The sequence below is a fragment of the Arachis hypogaea genome, chromosome 10 (genome assembly GCF_003086295.3).
Source record: "Arachis hypogaea cultivar Tifrunner chromosome 10, arahy.Tifrunner.gnm2.J5K5, whole genome shotgun sequence".
In the NCBI taxonomy this organism is placed as follows: Eukaryota; Viridiplantae; Streptophyta; class Magnoliopsida; order Fabales; family Fabaceae; genus Arachis; species Arachis hypogaea.
In genome coordinates, this window is record NC_092045.1 from 7010132 (window position 1) to 7030906 (window position 20775).

General features: G+C 38.1%; 2 protein-coding genes and 1 non-coding gene across 3 annotated transcripts; 1 reads left to right on the forward strand and 2 right to left on the reverse strand.

Moving 5' to 3' along the window:
- Positions 1–405: 405 nt before the first annotated feature.
- LOC112717247 (protein MAIN-LIKE 2-like) lies at positions 406–1698 on the forward strand. The gene is made up of 2 exons (XM_025769335.1): positions 406–429; positions 1126–1698. Exons 1-2 carry the CDS (start codon positions 406–408, stop codon positions 1696–1698), a joined length of 597 nt encoding a protein of 198 aa, XP_025625120.1.
- A 3847-nt stretch (positions 1699–5545) lies between these two features.
- LOC112718853 (small nucleolar RNA R71) lies at positions 5546–5653 on the reverse strand. Its single transcript, XR_003161180.1, has one exon. It is a non-coding gene; the product is annotated as a small nucleolar RNA R71 (small nucleolar RNA).
- An 8511-nt stretch (positions 5654–14164) lies between these two features.
- LOC112717249 (uncharacterized) lies at positions 14165–16550 on the reverse strand. Its single transcript, XM_025769336.1, has 3 exons — positions 16187–16550; positions 15091–16083; positions 14165–14991 (listed from the first exon to the last, which is right to left on the reverse strand). Exons 1-3 carry the CDS (start codon positions 16548–16550, stop codon positions 14165–14167), a joined length of 2184 nt encoding a protein of 727 aa, XP_025625121.1.
- Between the last annotated feature and the right edge of the window lie 4225 nt (positions 16551–20775).

A 20775-nucleotide genomic window follows, 5' to 3' on the forward strand; every position in this document is an offset into this window, starting at 1 on the left:
TTAATGCAAATAAATACGTGAATATCTTATTTTTAAGAGTTTAGTAGCTGTTTTATTTTTTTAATTATTATTATTATTATTATTATTATTATTATTATTATTATTATTATTATTATTATTATTATTGAATTAGTTATATGATTAGTGATAGTGTTATTATAGACTAAAAGTTAGTTATAATAATTGATTTGAGTATACAAAGTTAATATTAACATGGTTATTAGTCCAAATAAACATGTGAATACCCTATTTCTAAGAGTTTAGTGGCTATTTTATATTTTTAGTTATCAATTATTATTATTATTATTATTATTATTATTATTATTATTATTGATAATGTTATTATAGACCAAAAAATGAATTTAGTTATCATAATGGATTTGAGTGTGCAAATTTAATATGAACATGGTAGCTAGTCCAAATAAAGATGTGAGTATCTGTTTTTAAGAGTTTAGTGAATATTTTATCTTTTTAGTTATTATTATTATTATTATTATTATTATTATTATTATTATTATTATTATATGATTACTGATAATGTTATTATAGACTAAAAGTGAAGTTAGTTATCATAATTGAATTGAGTGTACAAAATTAATATGAACATGATAGTTAGTCCAAATAAACATGTGAGTACCCTGTTTTTAGTTTAGTGCCTAATTTATTTTTTAATTATTATTATTGTTATTATTACTATTGAGATAGTTACTCCGAATACCAGGGATAATAAACATCTCATGTCATCAAATCACTCATCCTAAAAACTTAAGTTAATTTTAGAGTTCACCAAGGATCGAATCCTTGACCTTTCGGATTTAGAACTCTAATACCATGTCATGAACCCACTCATCCCAAAAGCGTAACCTGACAGGATAATGTAACACTAATGATCATATCTCTAATACTTCCTAAACCTCCATTGTACACATTGTACGCTTAGACCATTGACTCCCTATACTTTTCCTATTAAGTTTTATTAGTTATTGTTATTACGGTTGTTATAAATCATTTTTAATAATTTCACTTCCAAGTGCATTTCCATACTAATTAACATTGATATTGTTTTTATTGTTATTATCATTATTATTTTAACAGTTATAATTATGTGTTGATTATTTATGTCAGGGTTCTAGAGTAATTGGACTGAGATATTTATATGCTCCAGAACCATATGATCGGAGAATAGAAACCTATCTAAGAGCCGCTGACTTTTACAATGTGTCTCAGATTCAAAAAATTTCCAGACAAACGGCCCTGATAAATGCCTTGGTAGAACGGTGGAATCTAGTGACTCATACGTTCCATCTCCCTATAGGTGAATGTACTATCACTTTAGAAGATGTAGCTTTGATACTTGGTGTTCAAGGAACTGGGCTACCAGTTACAGGGCCAACCAATAGTAATCACGGATCCATGGTGCAAGAATGTCTGATGAACTTTGGAGTTGCCCCAACAGCGATTGAATGCAGAGGTAGCTTTATCAAGCTAACATGGTTGCGTAATGTTAAGCATGGCATAATTTTAAATTCTCATGAGGCTATGGAGCGTTATTCCAGGTGCCACATTATGTCGCTGTTCGGTACCACGTTATTTGCTGACAAATCAGGTGCGGGGGTGTATTGGAAATTTCTATCCTTGCTCCGTGATATTCCTAGAATTAGGACATATAGCTGGGGATCAGCTTGTCTTGCCCACTGATGAGCGGATAATTTGTATGCTTTTTGGCATTGTTTTTAGTATGATCTAGTTAGTTTTTAGTATATTTTTATTAGTTTTTAGTTAAAATTCACTTTTCTGGACTTTACTATGAGTTTTTATGTTTTTCTGTGATTTCAGGTATTTTCTGGCTGAAATTGAGGGACCTGAGCAAAAATCTGATTCAGAGACTAAAAAGGACTGCAGATGCTGTTGGATTCTGACCTCCCTGCACTCGAAGTGGATTTTCTGGAGCTACAGAAGCCCAATTGGTGCGCTCTCAACGGCGTTGAAAAGTAGACATCCTGGGCTTTCCAGCAATATATGATAGTCCATACTTTGCCCAAGATTTGATGGCCCAAACCGGCGTTCAAAGTCACCCTCAGAAATCCCAGCGTTAAACGCCGGAACTGGCACCAAAATGGGAGTTAAACGCCCAAACTGGCACTAAAGCTGGCGTTTAACTCCAAGAAGAGTCTCTACACGAAAAAGCTTCATTGCTCAGCCCAAGCACACACCAAGTGGGCCCGGAAATGGATTTTTATGTCATTTACTCATCTCTGTACACCCTAGGCTACTAGTTTTCTATATATAGGACCTTTTACTATTGTATTAAAAATCTTTTGATCACTTTAGATCTCTAGATCATCTTTGGACGTCTAGTTCTTAGATCACTGGGAGGCTGGCCTCACGGCCATGCCTAGACCTTGTTCTTATGTATTTTCAACGGTGGAGCTTCTACACACCATAGATTAAGGTGTGGAGCTCTGCTGTACCTCGAGTATTAATGCAATTACTATTGTTCTTCCATTCAATTCCGCTTGTTCTTGTTCTAAGATATCACTTGTTCTTCAACTTGATGAATGTGATGATCCGTGACACTCATCATCATTCTCACCTATGAACGTGTGACTGACAACCACCTCCGTTCTACCTTCGATTGGGTGAATATCTCTTGGATTCCTGATTGCACGATGCATGGTTGATCGCCTGACAACCGAGTGCTCGTCTGACAAACGAGCCAACCATTCCGTGAGATCAGAGTCTTCGTGGTATAGGCTAGAACTGATGGCGGCGTTCAAGAGAATCCGGAAGGTCTAACCTTGTCTGTGGTATTCTGAGTAGGATTCAATGATTGAATGACTGTGACGTGCTTCAAACTCCTAGCAGGCGGGGCGTTAGTGACAGACGCAAAAGAATCGATGGATTCTATTCCGACCTGACCGAGAACTGACAACTGATTACCCCATGCTGTGACAGAGCATAGGCAAATGTTTTCACTGAGAGGATGGGAGGTAGCCATTGACAACGGTGAAACCCTACATAAGCTTGCCATGGAAAGGAGTAAGAAGGATTGGATGAAGACAGTAGGAAAGCAGAGAGACGGAAGGGAAGGCATCTTCATGCGCTTATCTGAAGTTCCTACCAATGAATTACATAAGTACCTCTATCTTTATTTTATTGTTTATTTTCGTTCATCATCATATCATTTGAGTTTGCTTGACTAAGATTTACAAGATGACCATAGCTTGCTTCATACTAACAATCTCCGTGGGATCGACCCTTACTCGCGTAAGGTTTATTACTTGGACGACCTAGTGCACTTGCTGGTTAGTTGTGCGAAATTGTGTAATGCCATGGTATTGAACACCAAGTTCTTGGGGTTCATGACCGGGGATTATGAGAGTTGTGAAAAGTATTGTTCACAATTTCGCGCACCAAGTTTTTGGCGCCGTTGCCGGGGATTGTTCAAGTTTTGAGCAAGCTTTTTGTCCGATAACATCAGTGCCAAGATCCGGCAACAGCACCAAGTTTTTGGCGCCGTTGCCGGGGATTGTTGAGTTTGGACAACTGACGGTTCATCTTGTTGCTTAGATTAGGTATTTTTTCTTCAGAGTTCTTAAGAATGAATTCTAGTGTTTCAAGGTGATGTTCTTATCATCACCAAAGCTGATTGATCTTCATCAATTTAGCTCTTGAATGCAATGTTCTGCTGAAGCTTGGCTGACCATGTCTAATTCCTTTAGACTGAAGTTTTAGACTAACATTGCATGATTCCTGGAATTCTCATTAAGAACTTTGATACCTTTTTCCACTTAATTTTCGAAAAACACAAAAAAAATCAAAAAAATCATAAAATCCAAAAATTTCTTGTTTGAGTCTAGTGTCTCATCTTAAGTTTGGTGTCAATTGCATGCATTCATTCATGTGTCTTAAGGATTTTCAAGTAGTTCTTGATGATTTCTTACTCTAATCTTTGAATTCTCTTGACTTGAGCATTTGTGTGTCTCATATGCATTCTCATTAGTGTCAGTAGTATACAAACTGCTAAGTTTGGTGTCTTGCATGCATTGTTATTTGATTCTTGTTGCATTTTGACTTTTCCTTATTATTAAAAATCCAAAAATATTTTAATTTGTGTCTTCTCAAGTCAATTATACAGAGAATTGAAGATTCAGAACATACAGCAGAGGAATTATACAGAAAAAGCTGGGCGTTCAAAACGCCCAGTGAAGAAGGACAGACTGGTGTTTAAACGCCAGCCAGGGTACCTGGTTGGGCGTTTAACACCCAAAAATGTATAGTTTTGGGCGTTAAACGCCAGAATGTGCACCATTCTGGGCGTTTAACGCCAGGATGGCACAAGGGGGAAGATTCTGTTTTTCAATGCAATTTTTTTTTCAGTTTTCAAAATTTTTCAAAATCAAATCTTTTCAATCAAATCTCTGTCAAATTTAATTTCTTTCTTTTTTCAAAGATACTTGCTACCAATTAATGATTTGATTCAACATTTCAAGTATGTTGCCTTTTCTGTTGAGAAAGGTTTAATGTTTGAATCATATCTTTTCTTGTTAGCCAAGTTTTTAATTTTCAAAATCAAATCTTTTTAAAATGTTTTTCAAATCATATCTTCTCAATCACATCTTTTTAAAACCAATCATATTTTCTTAACCACATCTTTTTCAAAATAATTTTCAATCAAATCTTTTTGATTTCTAATTTCAAAATCTTTTTCAAAAAAACACTTCACTTCTTTCCCACTTTCATTTTCGAAAATTAAGTAATGTTTTTCAAAAATGTTTTCAAAATTTTCACTTAATTTTCGAAAATCACTTCCCTTCTTCTCACATCCTTCTATTTATGGACTAACACTATTCCTTAATGCAAAATTCGAACTCCATCTCTTGTGATAAGTTCGAATTTTCTACTTCTGTCTTCTACTCTTTTTTTTTTCCTCTGACACTTCAAGGAATCTCTATACTGTGACATAGAGGATTCCACATTTTCTTGTTCTCTTCTCTTTCTTATGAGCAGGAGCAAAGACAAGGGCATTCTTGTTGAGGCTGATCCTGAACCTGAAAGGACCTTGAAGAGAAAGCTAAGAGAAGCCAAAGCACAACTCTCTTTAGAGTACCTGACCGAATTCTCCAAAGAAGAAGAACTCATGGCAGCCGAAAACAACAACAATGCCAACAATGCAAGGAAGGTGCTGGGTGACTTTATTGCACCTACTCCCGATTTCTATGGGAGAAGCATCTCTATCCCTGCCATTGGAGCAAACAACTTTGAGCTCAAGCCTCAATTAGTTTCTCTAATGCAACAGAATTGCAAGTTCCATGGACTTCCACTGGAAGATCCTCATCAGTTTTTAGCTGAGTTCTTGCAAATCTGTGACACTGTCAAGACTAATGGGATTGACCCTGAGGTCTACAGACTTATGCTATTCCCTTTTGCTGTAAGAGACAGAGCTAGGACATGGTTGGACTCCCAACCTAAAGAAAGCCTGGACTCTTGGGAAAAGCTAGTCAATGCCTTCTTGGCAAAGTTCTTTCCACCTCAAAAATTGAGTAAGCTTAGAGTGGAAGTCCAAACCTTCAGACAGAAGGAAGGAGAATCCCTCTATGAAGCTTGGGAAAGATACAAACAATTAATCAGAAAATGTCCCTCTGACATGCTTTCTGAATGGAGCATCATAGGAATTTTCTATGATGGTCTCTCTGAACTGTCCAAGATGTCCTTGGATAGCTCTGTTGGAGGCTCTCTTCATCTGAAGAAGACGCCTACTGAAGCTCAAGAGCTGATTGAAATGGTTGCAAATAACCAATTCATGTACACTTCTGAAAGAAATCCTGTGAACAATGGGACTAGTCAGAAGAAAGGGGTTCTTGAGATTGACACTCTGAATGCCATATTGGCTCAGAACAAAATATTGACTCAACAAGTCAATATGATTTCTCAAAGTCTGTCTGGAATGCAAAATGCACCAAGCAGTACTAAGGAGGCTTCATCTGAGGAAGAAGCTTATGATCCTGAGAACCCTTCAATAGAAGAGGTGAATTACATGGGAGAACCCTATGGAAACACCTACAATCCTTCATGGAGGAATCATCCAAATCTTTCATAGAAGGATCAACAGAGACCTCAACAAGGTTTCAATAACAATAATGGTGGAAGAAACAGGTTTAGCAATAGCAAACCTTTTCCATCATCTTTTCAGCAACAGACAGAGAGTTCTAAGCAGAATACCTCTGACTTAGCAACCATGGTCTCTGATCTGATCAAAACCACTCAAAGTTTCATGACTGAAACAAGGTCCTCCATTAGAAATTTGGAAGGACAAGTGGGTCAGCTGAGCAAGAAAATTACTGAGCTCCCTCCTAGTACTCTTTCAAGCAATACAGAAGAAAATCCAAAAGGAGAGTACAAGGTCATCAACATGGCCGAATTTTGGGAGGAAGAAGAGGCAGTGAACGCCACTGAGGAAGGCCTCACTGGGCGTCCACCGGCCTCCAATGAGTTCCCTAATGAGGAACCATGGGAATCTGAGGCTCAAACTGAGACCATAGAGATTCCATTGGACTTACTTCTGCCATTCATGAGCTCTGATGAGTATTCTTCCTCTGAAGAGGATGAGTATGTCACTGAAGAGCAAGTTGCTAAATACCTTGGAGCAATCATGAAGCTAAATGACAGGTTATTTGGAAATGAGACTTGGGAGGATGAACCCCCTTTGCTCACCAAAGAACTGGATGACTTGTCTAGGCAGAAACTGCCTCAAAAGAGACAGGATCTTGGAAAGTTTTCAATACCTTGTACCATAGGCACCATGACCTTCAAGAAGGCCTTGTGTGACTTAGGGTCAAGTGTAAACCTCATGCCTCTCTCTGTAATGGAGAAGTTAGGGATCTCTGAGGTACAAGCTGCAAGAATCTCACTAGAGATGGCAGACAACTCAAGAAAACAAGCCCATGGACTTGTAGAGGATGTGCTGGTTAAAGTTGAAGATCATTACATCCCTACTGATTTCATAGTCCTAGAGACTGGGAAGTGCATGGATGAATCCATCATCCTTGGCAGACCCTTCCTAGCCACTGCAAAGGCTGTGATTGATGTTGATAGAGGAGAGTTGATCATTCAAGTGAATGAAGAATCCCTTATGTTTAAGGCTCAAGGATATCCCTCTATCATCATGGAGAGGAAGCATGAAGAGCTTCTCTCAAATCAGAGACAAACAGAGCCCCCACAGTCAAACTCTAAGTTTGGTGTTGGGAGGCCACAACCAAACTCTAAGTTTGGTGTTGAACCCCCACATTCAAACTCTAAGTTTGGTGTTGGGAGGTTCCAACATGGCTCTGAATATCTGTGAGGCTCCATGAGAGTCCTCTGTCAAGCTACTGACATTAAAGAAGCGCTTGTTGGGAGGCAACCCAATGTTATATTTTATCTATTTTATTTTGTTATTTTCTCCTTTTTGTAGGTTGATGATCATGAGAAGTCACAAAATCAATGAAAAAAGCAAAAACAGAATGAAAAACAGGAAGAAAAACAGCACACCATGGAGGACGCACCTACTGGCGTTTAAACGCCAGTGAGGTTAGCTGTTGGGCGTTTAACGCCCAGTCTGGCACCATTCTGGGCGTTTAACGCCAGAAAGGGGCACCAGAGTGGCGTTAAACGCCAGAAAGGGGCAAGAAGCTGGCGTTAAACGCCAGAAATGGGCACCAGCCCGGCGTTTAACGCCAGAATTGGCACAAATCGAGATTTTGCTTGCCATTTGGTGCAGGGATGACTTTTCCTTGACACCTCAGGATCTGTGGACCCCACAGGACCCCCACCTACCCCACCACTCTCTCTCTTCTTCACCCATTCACCAATCACATCAACACCTCTTCCCCAAAAACCCTTCACCTATCAAATCCCATCTTTCTCTTCACCACTCACATCCATCCTTCATAAAACCCCACCTACCGCACCATTCAAATTCAAACCACTTTCCCACCCAAACCCACCCTCAAATGGCCGAACCCTCCCATCCCCCTCTCCTATATAAACCCTCCTTCACTCCTTCATTTTCACACACCTTAAACACCATTTCTCTCCCCTTTGGCCGAATACAAAGCCATTCCCTTTCTCCTCATTTCTTCTTCTTCTACTCTCTTCTTTCTTCTTTTGCTCGAGGACGAGCAAACATTTTAAGTTTGGTGTGGTAAAAGCATTGCTTTTTATTTTTCCATAACCATTTATGGCATCCAAGGCCGGAGAAACCTCTAGAAGGAGGAAAGGGAAGGCAAAAGCTTCCACCTCCGAGTCATGGGAGATGGAAAGATTCATCTCAAGGGTGCATCAAGACCACTTCTATGAAGTTGTGGCCTTGAAAAAGGTGATCTCCGAGGTCCCTTTCTCATTCAAAAAGGGTGAATATTCGGAGATCCGACATGAGATCCGAAGAAGAGGTTGGGAAGTTCTTACCAACCCCATTCAACAAGTCAGAATCTTGATGGTTCAAGAGTTCTATGCCAATGCATGGATCACCAAGAACCATGACCAAAGTGTGAACCCGAATCCAAAGAATTATCTTACTATGGTTCGGGGAAAATACTTGGATTTTAGTCCGGAAAGTGTAAGGTTGGCATTCAATTTGCCCATGATGCAAGGAGATGAATATCCTTACACTAGAAGGGTCAACTTTGATCAAAGGTTGGACCAAGTCCTCACAGTCATATGTGAAGAGGGCGCCCAATGGAAGAGAGATTCAAGAGGGAAGCCGGTTCAATTGAGAAGGCATGACCTCAAACCCGTGGCTAGAGGATGGTTGGAGTTTATCCAACGCTCAATCATTCCCACTAGCAACCGGTCTGAAGTTACCATAGACCGGGCTATCATGATCCATAGCATCATGATTGGAGAAGAAATAGAAGTTCATGAGGTTATAGCCCAAGAACTCTATAAGGTGGCGGACAAGTCCTCTTCCTTGGCAAGGTTAGCCTTTCCTCATCTCATTTGTCACCTCTGTTATTCAGTTGGGGTTGACATAGAGGGAGACATCCCTATTAATGAGGACAAGCCCATCACTAAGCAGAGGATGGAGCACACAAGAGACCCCACTCATCATGAGATCCCTGAGATGCCTCAAGGGATGCACTTTCCTCCACAAAATTATTGGGAGCAACTAAACACCTCCCTAGGAGAATTAAGTTCCAACATGGGATAACTAAGGGTGGAGTACCAAGAACACTCCATCATCCTCCATGAAATTAGAGAAGACCAAAGAATCATGAGGGAGGAGCAACAAAGACAAGGAAGAGACATTGAGGAGCTCAAGCACTCCATAGGATCTTCAAGAGGAAGGAAGAGCCGCCATCACTAAGGTGGACCCGTTCCTTGATTTCCTTGTTCTTTATTCTTCTGTTTTTCGAATTCTAGTGCTTATGTTTATCTATGTTTGTGTCTTGTGATCATTAGTGTCTTAGTGTCTATGCCTTAAAGTTATGAATGTCCTATAAATCCATCACCTTTCTTGAATAAAAACGTGCTTAATTTGAAAAGGAAAGAATTGCATGAATTTTGAATTTTATAACAGTTTAATTATTTTGATGTGGTGGCAATATTTTTGTTTTCTGAATGTATGCTTAAACAGTGCATATGTATCTTGAATTTGTGGTTCATGAATGTTGGCTCTTGAAAGAATGATGAAAAAGGAGACATGTTACTGAGGATCTGAAAAATCATTAAAATGATTCTTGAAGCAAGAAAAAGCAAAAAAAAAGAAGAAAACGAAAAAAAAAGAGAAAGAGAAAAGAAAGAAAAAGAAAGAAATAAAGTTGTGATCCAAGGCAATAAGAGTGTGCTTAAGAACCCTGGACACCTCTAGTTGGGGACTTTAGCAAAGCTGAGTCACAATCTGAAAAGGTTCACCCAATTATGTGTCTGTGGCATGTATGTATCCGGTGGTAATACTGGAAGACAGAGTGCTTTGGGCCACGGCCAAGACTCAAAAAGTAGCTATGTTCAAGAATCATCATACCTTACTAGGAGAATCATTAACACTATCTGGATTCTAAGTTCCTTAAGAAGCCAATCATTCTGAATTTCAAAGGATAGAGTGAGATGCCAAAACTGTTCAGAGGCAAAAAGCTAAAAGCCCCGCTCATCTAATTGATACTGATCTTCATAGATGTTTTTGGAATTCATTGTATATTCTCTTCTTTTTATCTTATTTGATTTTCAGTTGCTTGAGGACAAGCAACAATTTAAGTTTGGTGTTGTGATGAGCAGATAATTTGTATGCTTTTTGGCATTGTTTTTAGTATGTTTTTAGTATGATCTAGTTAGTTTTTAGTATATTTTTATTAGTTTTTAGTTAAAATTCACTTTTCTGGACTTTACTATGCGTTTGTGTGTTTTTCTGTGATTTCAGGTATTTTCTGGCTGAAATTGAGGGACCTGAGCAAAAATCTGATTCAGAGACTAAAAAGGACTGCAGATGCTGTTGGATTCTGACCTCCCTGCACTCGAAGTAGATTTTCTGGAGCTACAGAAGCCCAATTGGCGCGCTCTCAACGGCGTTGGAAAGTATACATCCTGGGCTTTCCAGCAATATATGATAGTCTATACTTTGCCCAAGATTTGATGGCCCAAACCGGCGTTCAAAGTCACCCTCAGAAATCCCAGCGTTAAACGCCGGAACTGGCACCAAAATGGGAGTTAAACGCCCAAACTGGCACTAAAGCTGGCGTTTAACTCCAAGAAGAGTCTCTACACGAAAAAGCTTCATTGCTCAGCCCAAGCACACACCAAGTGGGCCGGAAGTGGATTTTTATGTCATTTACTCATCTCTGTACACCCTAGGCTACTAGTTTTCTATATATAGGACCTTTTACTATTGTATTAAAAATCTTTTGATCACTTTAGATCTCTAGATCATCTTTGGACGTCTAGTTCTTAGATCACTGGGAGGCTGGCCTCACGGCCATGCCTAGACCTTGTTCTTATGTATTTTCAACGGTAGAGCTTCTACACACCATAGATTAAGGTGTGGAGCTCTGCTGTACCTCGAGTATTAATGCAATTACTATTGTTCTTCCATTCAATTCCGCTTGTTCTTGTTCTAAGATATCACTTGTTCTTCAACTTGATGAATGTGATGATCCGTGACACTCATCATCATTCTCACCTATGAACGTGTGACTGACAACCACCTCCGTTCTACCTTCGATTGGGTGAATATCTCTTGGATTCCTGATTGCACGATGCATGGTTGATCGCCTGACAACCGAGTGCTCGTCTGACAAACGAGCCAACCATTCCGTGAGATCAGAGTCTTCGTGGTATAGGCTAGAACTGATGGCGGCGTTCAAGAGAATCCGGAAGGTCTAACCTTGTCTGTGGTATTCTGAGTAAGATTCAATGATTGAATGACTGTGACGTGCTTCAAACTCCTAGCAGGCGGGGCGTTAGTGACAGACGCAAAAGAATCGATGGATTCTATTTCGGCCTGACCGAGAACCGACAGCTGATTACCCCATGCTGTGACAGAGCATAGGCAAACATTTTCACTGAGAGGATGGGAGGTAGCCATTGACAACGGTGAAACCCTACATAAGCTTGCCATGGAAAGGAGTAAGAAGGATTGGATGAAGACAGTAGGAAAGCAGAGAGACGGAAAGGAAGGCATCTTCATGCGCTTATCTGAAGTTCCTACCAATGAATTACATAAGTACCTCTATCTTTATTTTATTGTTTATTTTCGTTCATCATCATATCATTTGAGTTTGCTTGACTAAGATTTACAAGATGACCATAGCTTGCTTCATACTAACAATCTCCGTGGGATCAACCCTTACTCGCGTAAGGTTTATTACTTGGACGACCCAGTGCACTTGCTGGTTAGTTGTGCGAAGTTGTGTAATGCCATGGTATTGAACACCAAGTTCTTGGGGTTCATGACCGGGGATTATGAGAGTTGTGAAAAGTATTGTTCACAATTTCGCGCACCACCCACTTGTATAGGTCTTTGTGTAGGGCCACCCAATATGATTGCAAAGATTTAGATGGGCCTTTAGCATTGTTGCATGTGTGGGCTTGGGAACAGATGCCTTTCCTTGCACCAATTCGCCGTCCCCGACTTTCCCGTTAGCTTGTCGATATGACCTCTAAGGATATTTATATACTGATGTTTTATTAATTTACTACGTAAATGCATCATATTGATGTAACATTATTCAATGACAGGTGGAATGAGTGGGATGCCCCTTCAAGTGAGTTTACACGGTGGACACCTGCACATTTTAGGCAGATGCTTGATAACATTAAAAATGCTAATGTATGTCATTATTATTACTTATGTTTCATTCGTCCTCTAATTTTATACCATGCGTTATTTTCATTGTTAAGAGGTGTGCCTAATCTAGTGTTTTTATGTCGACACAGTTTTTGTGGGACCCATATAGTGCGCGACATCTTGGACCCGATTTCGTGCTGCATGACATGTATGAGGATGCACGCATGTGGCTTGCACCGTCTCCACTCATTTCCTTCGAGTGCATTGGAGTGGTGCCCAACCGATAGGATTAAGAGACAATTCGGGAGACGACAAGACCCACCGAAAACACCAAAGGTTCTTGGAGATGCACACAACATGTTGTTGACGGGTCCAAAAAATTATAATTGGGCCCAACAGTGGAGTGAATGGATTACTTTATGGCAAGACAGACAATGGGATGTGCTTGGTGCAGAGATAGTTGATAATTTTGACTCGTCAGATGTTTACACAGATTGGCACCATAGAGAATTTGCTGAATAGATACAGTTGTCCGCTCGTGTAGACCAACCACAGCCGCAGCCATCACCCCAGGCACGTCCACGGTCGCCATCGCCACAACGACAACCATGTCCACCACCGCCAACACACCCACCACAGACGCAGCCACTTTCGCATCCTAGTGAAGTTGGATGTATTCCAACCCATGATGAAATGGCTATACAAAACATGCCAATAGAACATCCCTATGTCCCATCATTTGATGCACCAAATACTCATCACAGCCCACAATTAACAGAGGCAATGGCAGAAACCACCTGGGATCAGATCATTGGGTTCATGCAAGATCCAAGTACGCCCCAAATGTCTAATGTGTTGGATCCGACACAACATCCTATATACCAGCAAAAGTTACATCCGGAAAAGATGCCACAGCCACCTTAGGTGGTGCCTGGTAGATTGTCATTCGATTCACGAGTACATCGACCTACCAATTCCTCTTATTCAGCCGCTAGAGTGTCACTAGATTCCAGCAGAAGCGATTGGGATCGAGGTATTGGTCACGAGTACAACTCTGGAACTAGTGCATATATTCCAAGAATTGATCTTAATCTCATTGATTCATCAATCCAGGAGACAAGTGAAGAAGACTAGTTTGCACACCGCAGATACGGTCCATACCGTGATAAGATGGACTCAAGTGACGAGGACAATGAGGAAGAAGATTCGGATGAAAGTGAGGATGATGATGACGACGAAGATAACAATGGGCAGCCTAGGCCGACCAGAGGTAATTCAGTTGTAATTATTATAGTGTGATGGTATTGTGGCATCTGTCTGTATTATTATCACTCTGAGATAAATGTGCTTTATGTTATAATTATTACGTACATGTAGATTGAGATATGTTGTTAATGTTGGCAGGTGTGACTGGAACAGCAGCAAAACAAGAATGGGATAAAGGCTACAATTTAAGGGTAGATCCATCCCGTCGCAGCCAAAAGAGATATACCCCATCAGCGATAAAGAAAGCAATGTCGAACAAGTACAAAAAAGTTGTCAACACAGTAAAGAAAAAAATTTACAAAGTATATGTAGCAAATTGGTTTGTCATTCCACGATGTATTTTGTGACTTCAAAATTCTAGTTTGATGTGCTAGTTGCCTTTATTTACGTACATGCTATGACAAACTACTAGATTCTACTTTGATCTGCTACTTAATGGCAAAGTCCGTGATGTTAATTTTATTTATGTACTACTAGAATCTATAACCATGCTATGAGAAACTACTATATTCACTAAAAATATCAATGCTTAACCTGGGAACATACTTTTTCTTCATTAATAATAGATTGTAATTAGCAATAATATACTCAACGTCGTTTTAATCTGTAATGTACACCCTTAGCATTTACTGTATTATACACTTACGGTGGGTCTGCCTCGCGTGCACTAGTTCCGGCACGCTGGGGGCACCTACTACGACTGTGTCCTTCTACACCGCATAGCCTACAACATCTCGGACCTCGCATTGATCGTGTGTCCATCTCATTCAAGAAGCGAGTTTGTTTGGTACGACCTTTGGTAACTCTCTTAAGTGAAGGATTAGGTATCATCCGTTGCCCTCCATACACCGGCCACGTTGTTGGGTTGCCCAATGGCCTAAATCTAGCTCTGTACACCTTTCGGATCTCATCCATTCGATACACCTCGTGAACGTAAACTTGCCAATCAAGACGTTGGTTTGCACAACATGCAAAAACGTGACGACATGAAAAGCGATCAACCTGAAAATAACCACAGTCACAGTGCCTACGTTGCAGGTCTACCGCATACTCAACACTGCTGGGCATCTCCCTCACCTCGAAAACTTCATTCTGCCGAGCGAAGCAACTAACCATGATGTTTCCAGCCGCAATCAAATTTTGCTGAATCTTTTCGGTCACTATTTCGGAGAATAGGTGTCCGGCTCGAAGACGAGTCTCAGCGCCATCCCTTTTCCTTGTGAACAACTCATTCAGTCTATAAGAAGTCGTCTTTACAAGTGCTGTGACAGGAAGATTGCGTGCACCCTTCAACACCCCATTGATGCATTCCACCAGATTTGTTGTCATATGACTCCATCGATGGCCACCATCATATGCCAAAGAGTGTTGCTCACGGGGAATCCGATCTAGCCAGCGATTGTATGCCTCACCCCGACTGCGCAACCTCTGGTAACGGATTTCGTATTCATCCACCATCTTAGAATAGCCTGGACAAAAAGATACAATGAAAACACACAACAATAACCACAATTGGAAACATAACCACAACATGCATAAAATATTATATAGAACACATTGTTAATTACCTATGTTCACCACAAGCTTTTGCATGAACGGTGCCTTGAACTTCCTCAAGAAGTTCGATGCTATGTGCCTAATGCAAAACATGTGTCTGGCCCTTGGCGGCTCCCATGCTCCATCACAACGAGAAACTGCTGACCTAATAGACTCGTGACGATCAGAGATAAGTCCCACCCCATCCTTCGTCACCACATGGGTTCGCAAATGACGAAGGAAAAAGAACCATGCATCTGATGTCTCCCCCTCTACAAGCGCAAATGCAATTGGCACAATATTGTTGTTACCATCTTGAGAAACTGCGACCAACAACGCTCCTTTATATTTTCCATACAAGTGTGTGCCATCTACCTGTACAACTGGCTTGCAGTGCCTAAATGCTCTTATACATGGGTAGAAACTCCAGAAAACTCGGTTTAGAACCCTGACATCCTGAGCCAATTCATCCCCGCGGTAGCAAGGTAACGTTTCATATTTGATGGCTGCTGATGGCTCTTTCTTCACCATTGCCTCAAACCATATGGGCAACGCTTCATAAGAGGCTTCCCACCCTCCAAAAATTTTTTCAACTGCCTTCTGCTTAGCCAACCATGCTTTGCGATAACTAATCGTGTAGTTCAACTTTGATTGGACATCTACAATTACTGATCGCACCTTTATGGATGGATCGGCCTCTATCAATGGCTTAATTGCATCTGCAATAGTGTCTAAGTCCAACTTCGAATGATCCTGAGAAATAGTGGCTCTAGTACAAGTATGACTGTCATTATATTGTCTAATCTCCCAACAATACTTTCTTCGCATTAAGCTAACTCTGATAAGCCAATCACAGCTTTGCCCATATTGCACACATTTCGCGTAAAATGTCGTCGGCTCAGACTCAAAAACCCAATAATCAACACCTCTGTGAATGGTATAATCTTTAACTGCCTTGATCACAGCCTCTCTAGAATTAAATTCCATCCATATGACAAATTCACCATCCTTGACCACAGGTGGATCTGCAATAACACCGCCAACCCATATTTACACGGTGCATAATATTAATACGCAAACATAATATTTAAAGTACTAATCCAAATACGGTGTGATGCAACGATAAACCTGCATTGGCATACTCCAGAAATTCTGGAGCATTCATGGCATCGAGATCCAAAGCGCGCATGAAAGACGGTTCTTCGAATGGATGCTCACTCGCTAGTGCATTTGCGACGTCTTCGACGTCCGACTCAATGGTGCAGTCCTCTTGTTCCTCATCTACATTCAGATCAACGAAATCGTAATTTTCTTCATATTCCTCTTTGCTGTCACCGTTATAACTTTCCCCATCGAAATCATGATCATCTTGTTCCACCGTATTCGGTAATTGGTCAAACTCCACGTACAGCTCAATAACAGATACTCGTGATTGGGCTTCATAGTAGATTGAGAACATCTCTTGCAGACTTGTGTCATCATTGATGCACATCGCATGAAATTGATCGAATCCACCGAATACTAATATAGGTCGTCTGTATAAAATATTTGTCACTCTCTTTGGCATGTGAGGATCTATATTCTGACAAATATAACTCTTAAATTCTTCGAACGACACCATAAAAGAAAGAACAGATATACAAGGATTATTACACATAAATATCACACCTTCAGCTGTTTCAGATAAAATTTGCCCATTATAATAAATTTTAAAACTAATATTATTATTTATTTTTATGATCACAAAAATTATATTTCTATTATAATTTTTAACACGAATTAACGAAATATCACAGTATCAAAATGAAATATTTATATAACTAAAATAAACAAAAAAAATTTACCCAATAACAAACAACAACAAAAATTGCTTGCACACAACAAAGAAGAAAAACAACAAAAAGAAGTAGAAGTAGAAGAAGAGCATTAGAAAGAAAAAAGAGTTCGAGAATTGCAAGACATTACATTCACGCACGTACTCTATATATAGAGAAGTTAATAAATAAATCATTACTCACGTTTACGAATTAAATAATTTTAAAATAAAAAAAATGAAATCGGCACTAACGATTTCAAGTTCCATAGGTTCAGAAATTATTTTTGTCCTACTTGAAATCGTAAGTCCCATTTTTTATCTTTTTTGTCTTATTCAGAAATTAGTAGTCTCATTTTCACAATTTTTTGTCCATTCTAAAATCGTTAATAACAATTTCTTGTTGTATTTATTCAACTCCCATATCAATGCATTACACTAAACTAACATAATATCTCCGTAATACACCTATGCTTTCATAATATCTAAAAAATTTAGCCTAACATGTTCTTAAACATTATTAGAGTATATAATTATATATATATTATAAAAGTAACGCAATGCACTTATTAAGTTATCATACTAAAGACTAATAATTATATATATTACACTAAAAGTAATTATATTTAAATTAAAGTAATACAATTTAAATAATATAAAATATTATTTTTTTCTTCCATAGTAATATTGTATTTATTTATTTTATAGTTTAATTTTAATATATTAATAATATAAAATATTTTACATATTTATCAATTATTTTTATTCTTTTATTATTCATGTAGTTAATATAAAAATTAATTATTTTTGCTGACATAGTATTAAATAACTAAATATAATGTAACAAAATTTTAATTTTATTATAACTATCTATATTTATTTAATTATTACCGGATCAAACAGTTTGATCAGTAATTCATCGGTTAAATTATTAATCCAGTAATCCAATAACTTAGCTAGATTGATTGTCAGTTCGATTTTAATAACTATGAATATAACCATATAATAATGTATATAAAAAAAATAAAAATATTCTAATATTTATAAAAATAATCACGACTTAAATATAATAATGCAAGAGTTACTATATTTAAGGAATAAAATAGAGTAATAGCGTCTATATTGATATTAATTTAATAGCTAATATATATATATATATATATATATATATATAAGAAAATAATTATCACGGCTATAACACTAAATATAATAATATATAAGGAAATAAAAATAGCTATTTAATTATAATAATGCAGAAATATACGTGAATTAAATATATTCTAACGTGTAACGAAATAATTATTGGAGTTGGAATGTAGTAACCCAATAACACACCATAAACAAGGTTGATGTTGTTGGATATTCTACCGTATGGCCCACAGATAAAAAGACAGTCCTAAATGCCTTGGCTAAATATAAAATGAAAAATTCTTCGCATACAAGCGATTAAGGCTTGTAAGCCTTACAAGTCCAATTAAAACTAACGCTCAAAACACGCTTCGAACCGTTCTTCTTCCTCTTCGTCTTCTTCTTCTTCTTCTTTTTCGTTTCTTGCCTTCTATTTCTCCTTCTTCTTCTTTTTCTTGCTGCACGTTCTTCTTCCTCTTCATCTTCTTCTTCTTCTTCTTCTTTTCTTTCGTTTCTTGCCTTCTCTTTCTCCTTCTTCTTCTTCTTGCTGCACATTTTTCTTCCTCGTCTTCCTCTTCTTCTTCTTCATTTACGTGCTTTTCTCTTTGTTTTTTTTTCTTCGTTATTCTCGATTTCCATTGTTTTTTGACATCAAGCTCTGAAATCGTTTTTGAAGAAGAAGAAGCAGCAGAAGATGAGGAGGAGAAAGAGAAAGAATTCTGAATTATGTATAGGTGTACTTCAACGAATTTTTGGTGTATTTTTTAAATTCTTTGGGTGTAGTTTTGTAATCCTTTGGGTGTATTTCTGTAATCTTTTAGGTGTATTTCTATAATCATTTGGGTGTATTTTTATAATCGTTTGGGTATATTTCTGAAACTCCATTATCTTCAAAACAATTTCAAAGTTTGATTTCAAAAACCATGAAAATTGAAAAAAAACGAAGAAGAAGAAGAAGAAGAGGAAGAGGAAGAGGAAGAGGAAGAGGAAGAGGAGTCGTTCATAATACATGGTGAGTGTAACGCTTTGAAAACAGGAAACGATTGAATAACGCATTAAAAGGCCCGTATGTGTAGCAACTTGTAAAACTTGTAAGTCAAAAAGACTTGTATGTGTAGCAGGTCTCAAATAAAATATATTAATTTAATAACTTCAATTAATTGCTATAATTAATATATATTAACTCATTATATTATTTTATAATAAGTAGCATTCTAATATTTAAAATGCTGATCCGTCACATTTTAGTGTTAATATGTATATCTCTATTTTTTTAAAATATTTTAAAAGAGTATATTTTTTGAAATTATATGAAAATTAATATTTGGAACATGAAATACAAACACTTTAATAAAAAAATCTATGAAGATGGTGGATACTATGATAAAGAGGAAGATTAACATCATGTATTTATAAAAAATAAAATGGGTCGGCGCAAAAGTTAGAGAATTGGATACCTCCTGATTTAAATTTTGGTATACAGAAAAAGTGAAAAATAGAAATTGGGTAGGTATTATTATGAATAAGTAGTGGAAAAAAGACGTAATAGATGTCAAGAGGATGGGTGATTTGATTATCGCTATCAAATTTGTGGTGGAAGGATGTACTTTTCATGTGATTAACGCCTATGCACCGCAAGTGGTCAATATCGAGGATGAAACTATTTTGAACGTTTCCTCAACTTTTGACTTTCTCATCGCAAATACATACTTTAAAAAGAGAGACGAACATCTTATACCTATAGGAGTGGCATGACAAGCTCTTAAATCGACTTCTTTTTGTTAAGGAGAGTTGACTGAAAATTTTTCATTAATTGTAAAATTATTTCAAGAGAGAGTTTAACAACACAACGTACGATGTTCGTCATGAATTTTTGCGTTAAACAAAAATTGAGAAAAAGACATCATACGAATAATTCAAGGATGAGGTGGTGGTAGATGAAAGGTGAGGAACAAATAAGCTTCCTAAGACGGGTACGAGAAGAGACAGAGTGGGAAGGGGATGGAAACGCGGAGGAGATGTGGAAGGAGATGGAGGAAGTTATTAGAAGAACAACAAAAGAAAGTTTTAAATAGATAAGGAGTCTTGGTGGTGGAATGTGAGTGTACAAGAAAAGATAAAAGGCAAAAAGAGAGTGCTTTAAAGAGTGGTCTTTATGCCGCAATGCAAAAAATTTGAAAAAATATAAGGCGGCTAAGAAAGAGACAAAAGTCATTATAAGTGAAGCAAAAACAAGAACATATGAGGGTTTTTACCAATTTTTAGGTATGAAAGAAGAAGAAGAAAAAATATATAATTGCAAAGTAACCAAGTAAGAATGAAAAAAAAGAAGAGAAATAAAAAGAAAAAAGCATAAACAACAAGGTGGAGAAAGGGCCTAGTGAAATGGAAATTGGGCTAGCTTTAAGTGGCCCATTTAACACTTTGCAACAGAAAAGGAATGGAGTAGAGCCCATACAAGGGATTCATAAGCAAAAGACTTCAATAATGCAGGAGGTGGATCACATGGATAGAAATGAACGAGTTGATGAGATCTCTCACAAGAACTGAGAAAGTACAGATGGGCCTGGGAGAAATGATGAAGCATTAGTATTCAAGAGGATTGATGTGCACCAAAATCCAGCCAAGAACAATTTTCAATTAGGTAATGAGAAAAGGGCAATCAGGAGAACAAAAAAGAGCGGGAAAGAGCAGGAATCGGATTTAGACAGAGGAGAAATTGGAGGCAATCAGGAAGGACACAAATATGACAACTTTGAGAAAATCCGGGCACTAT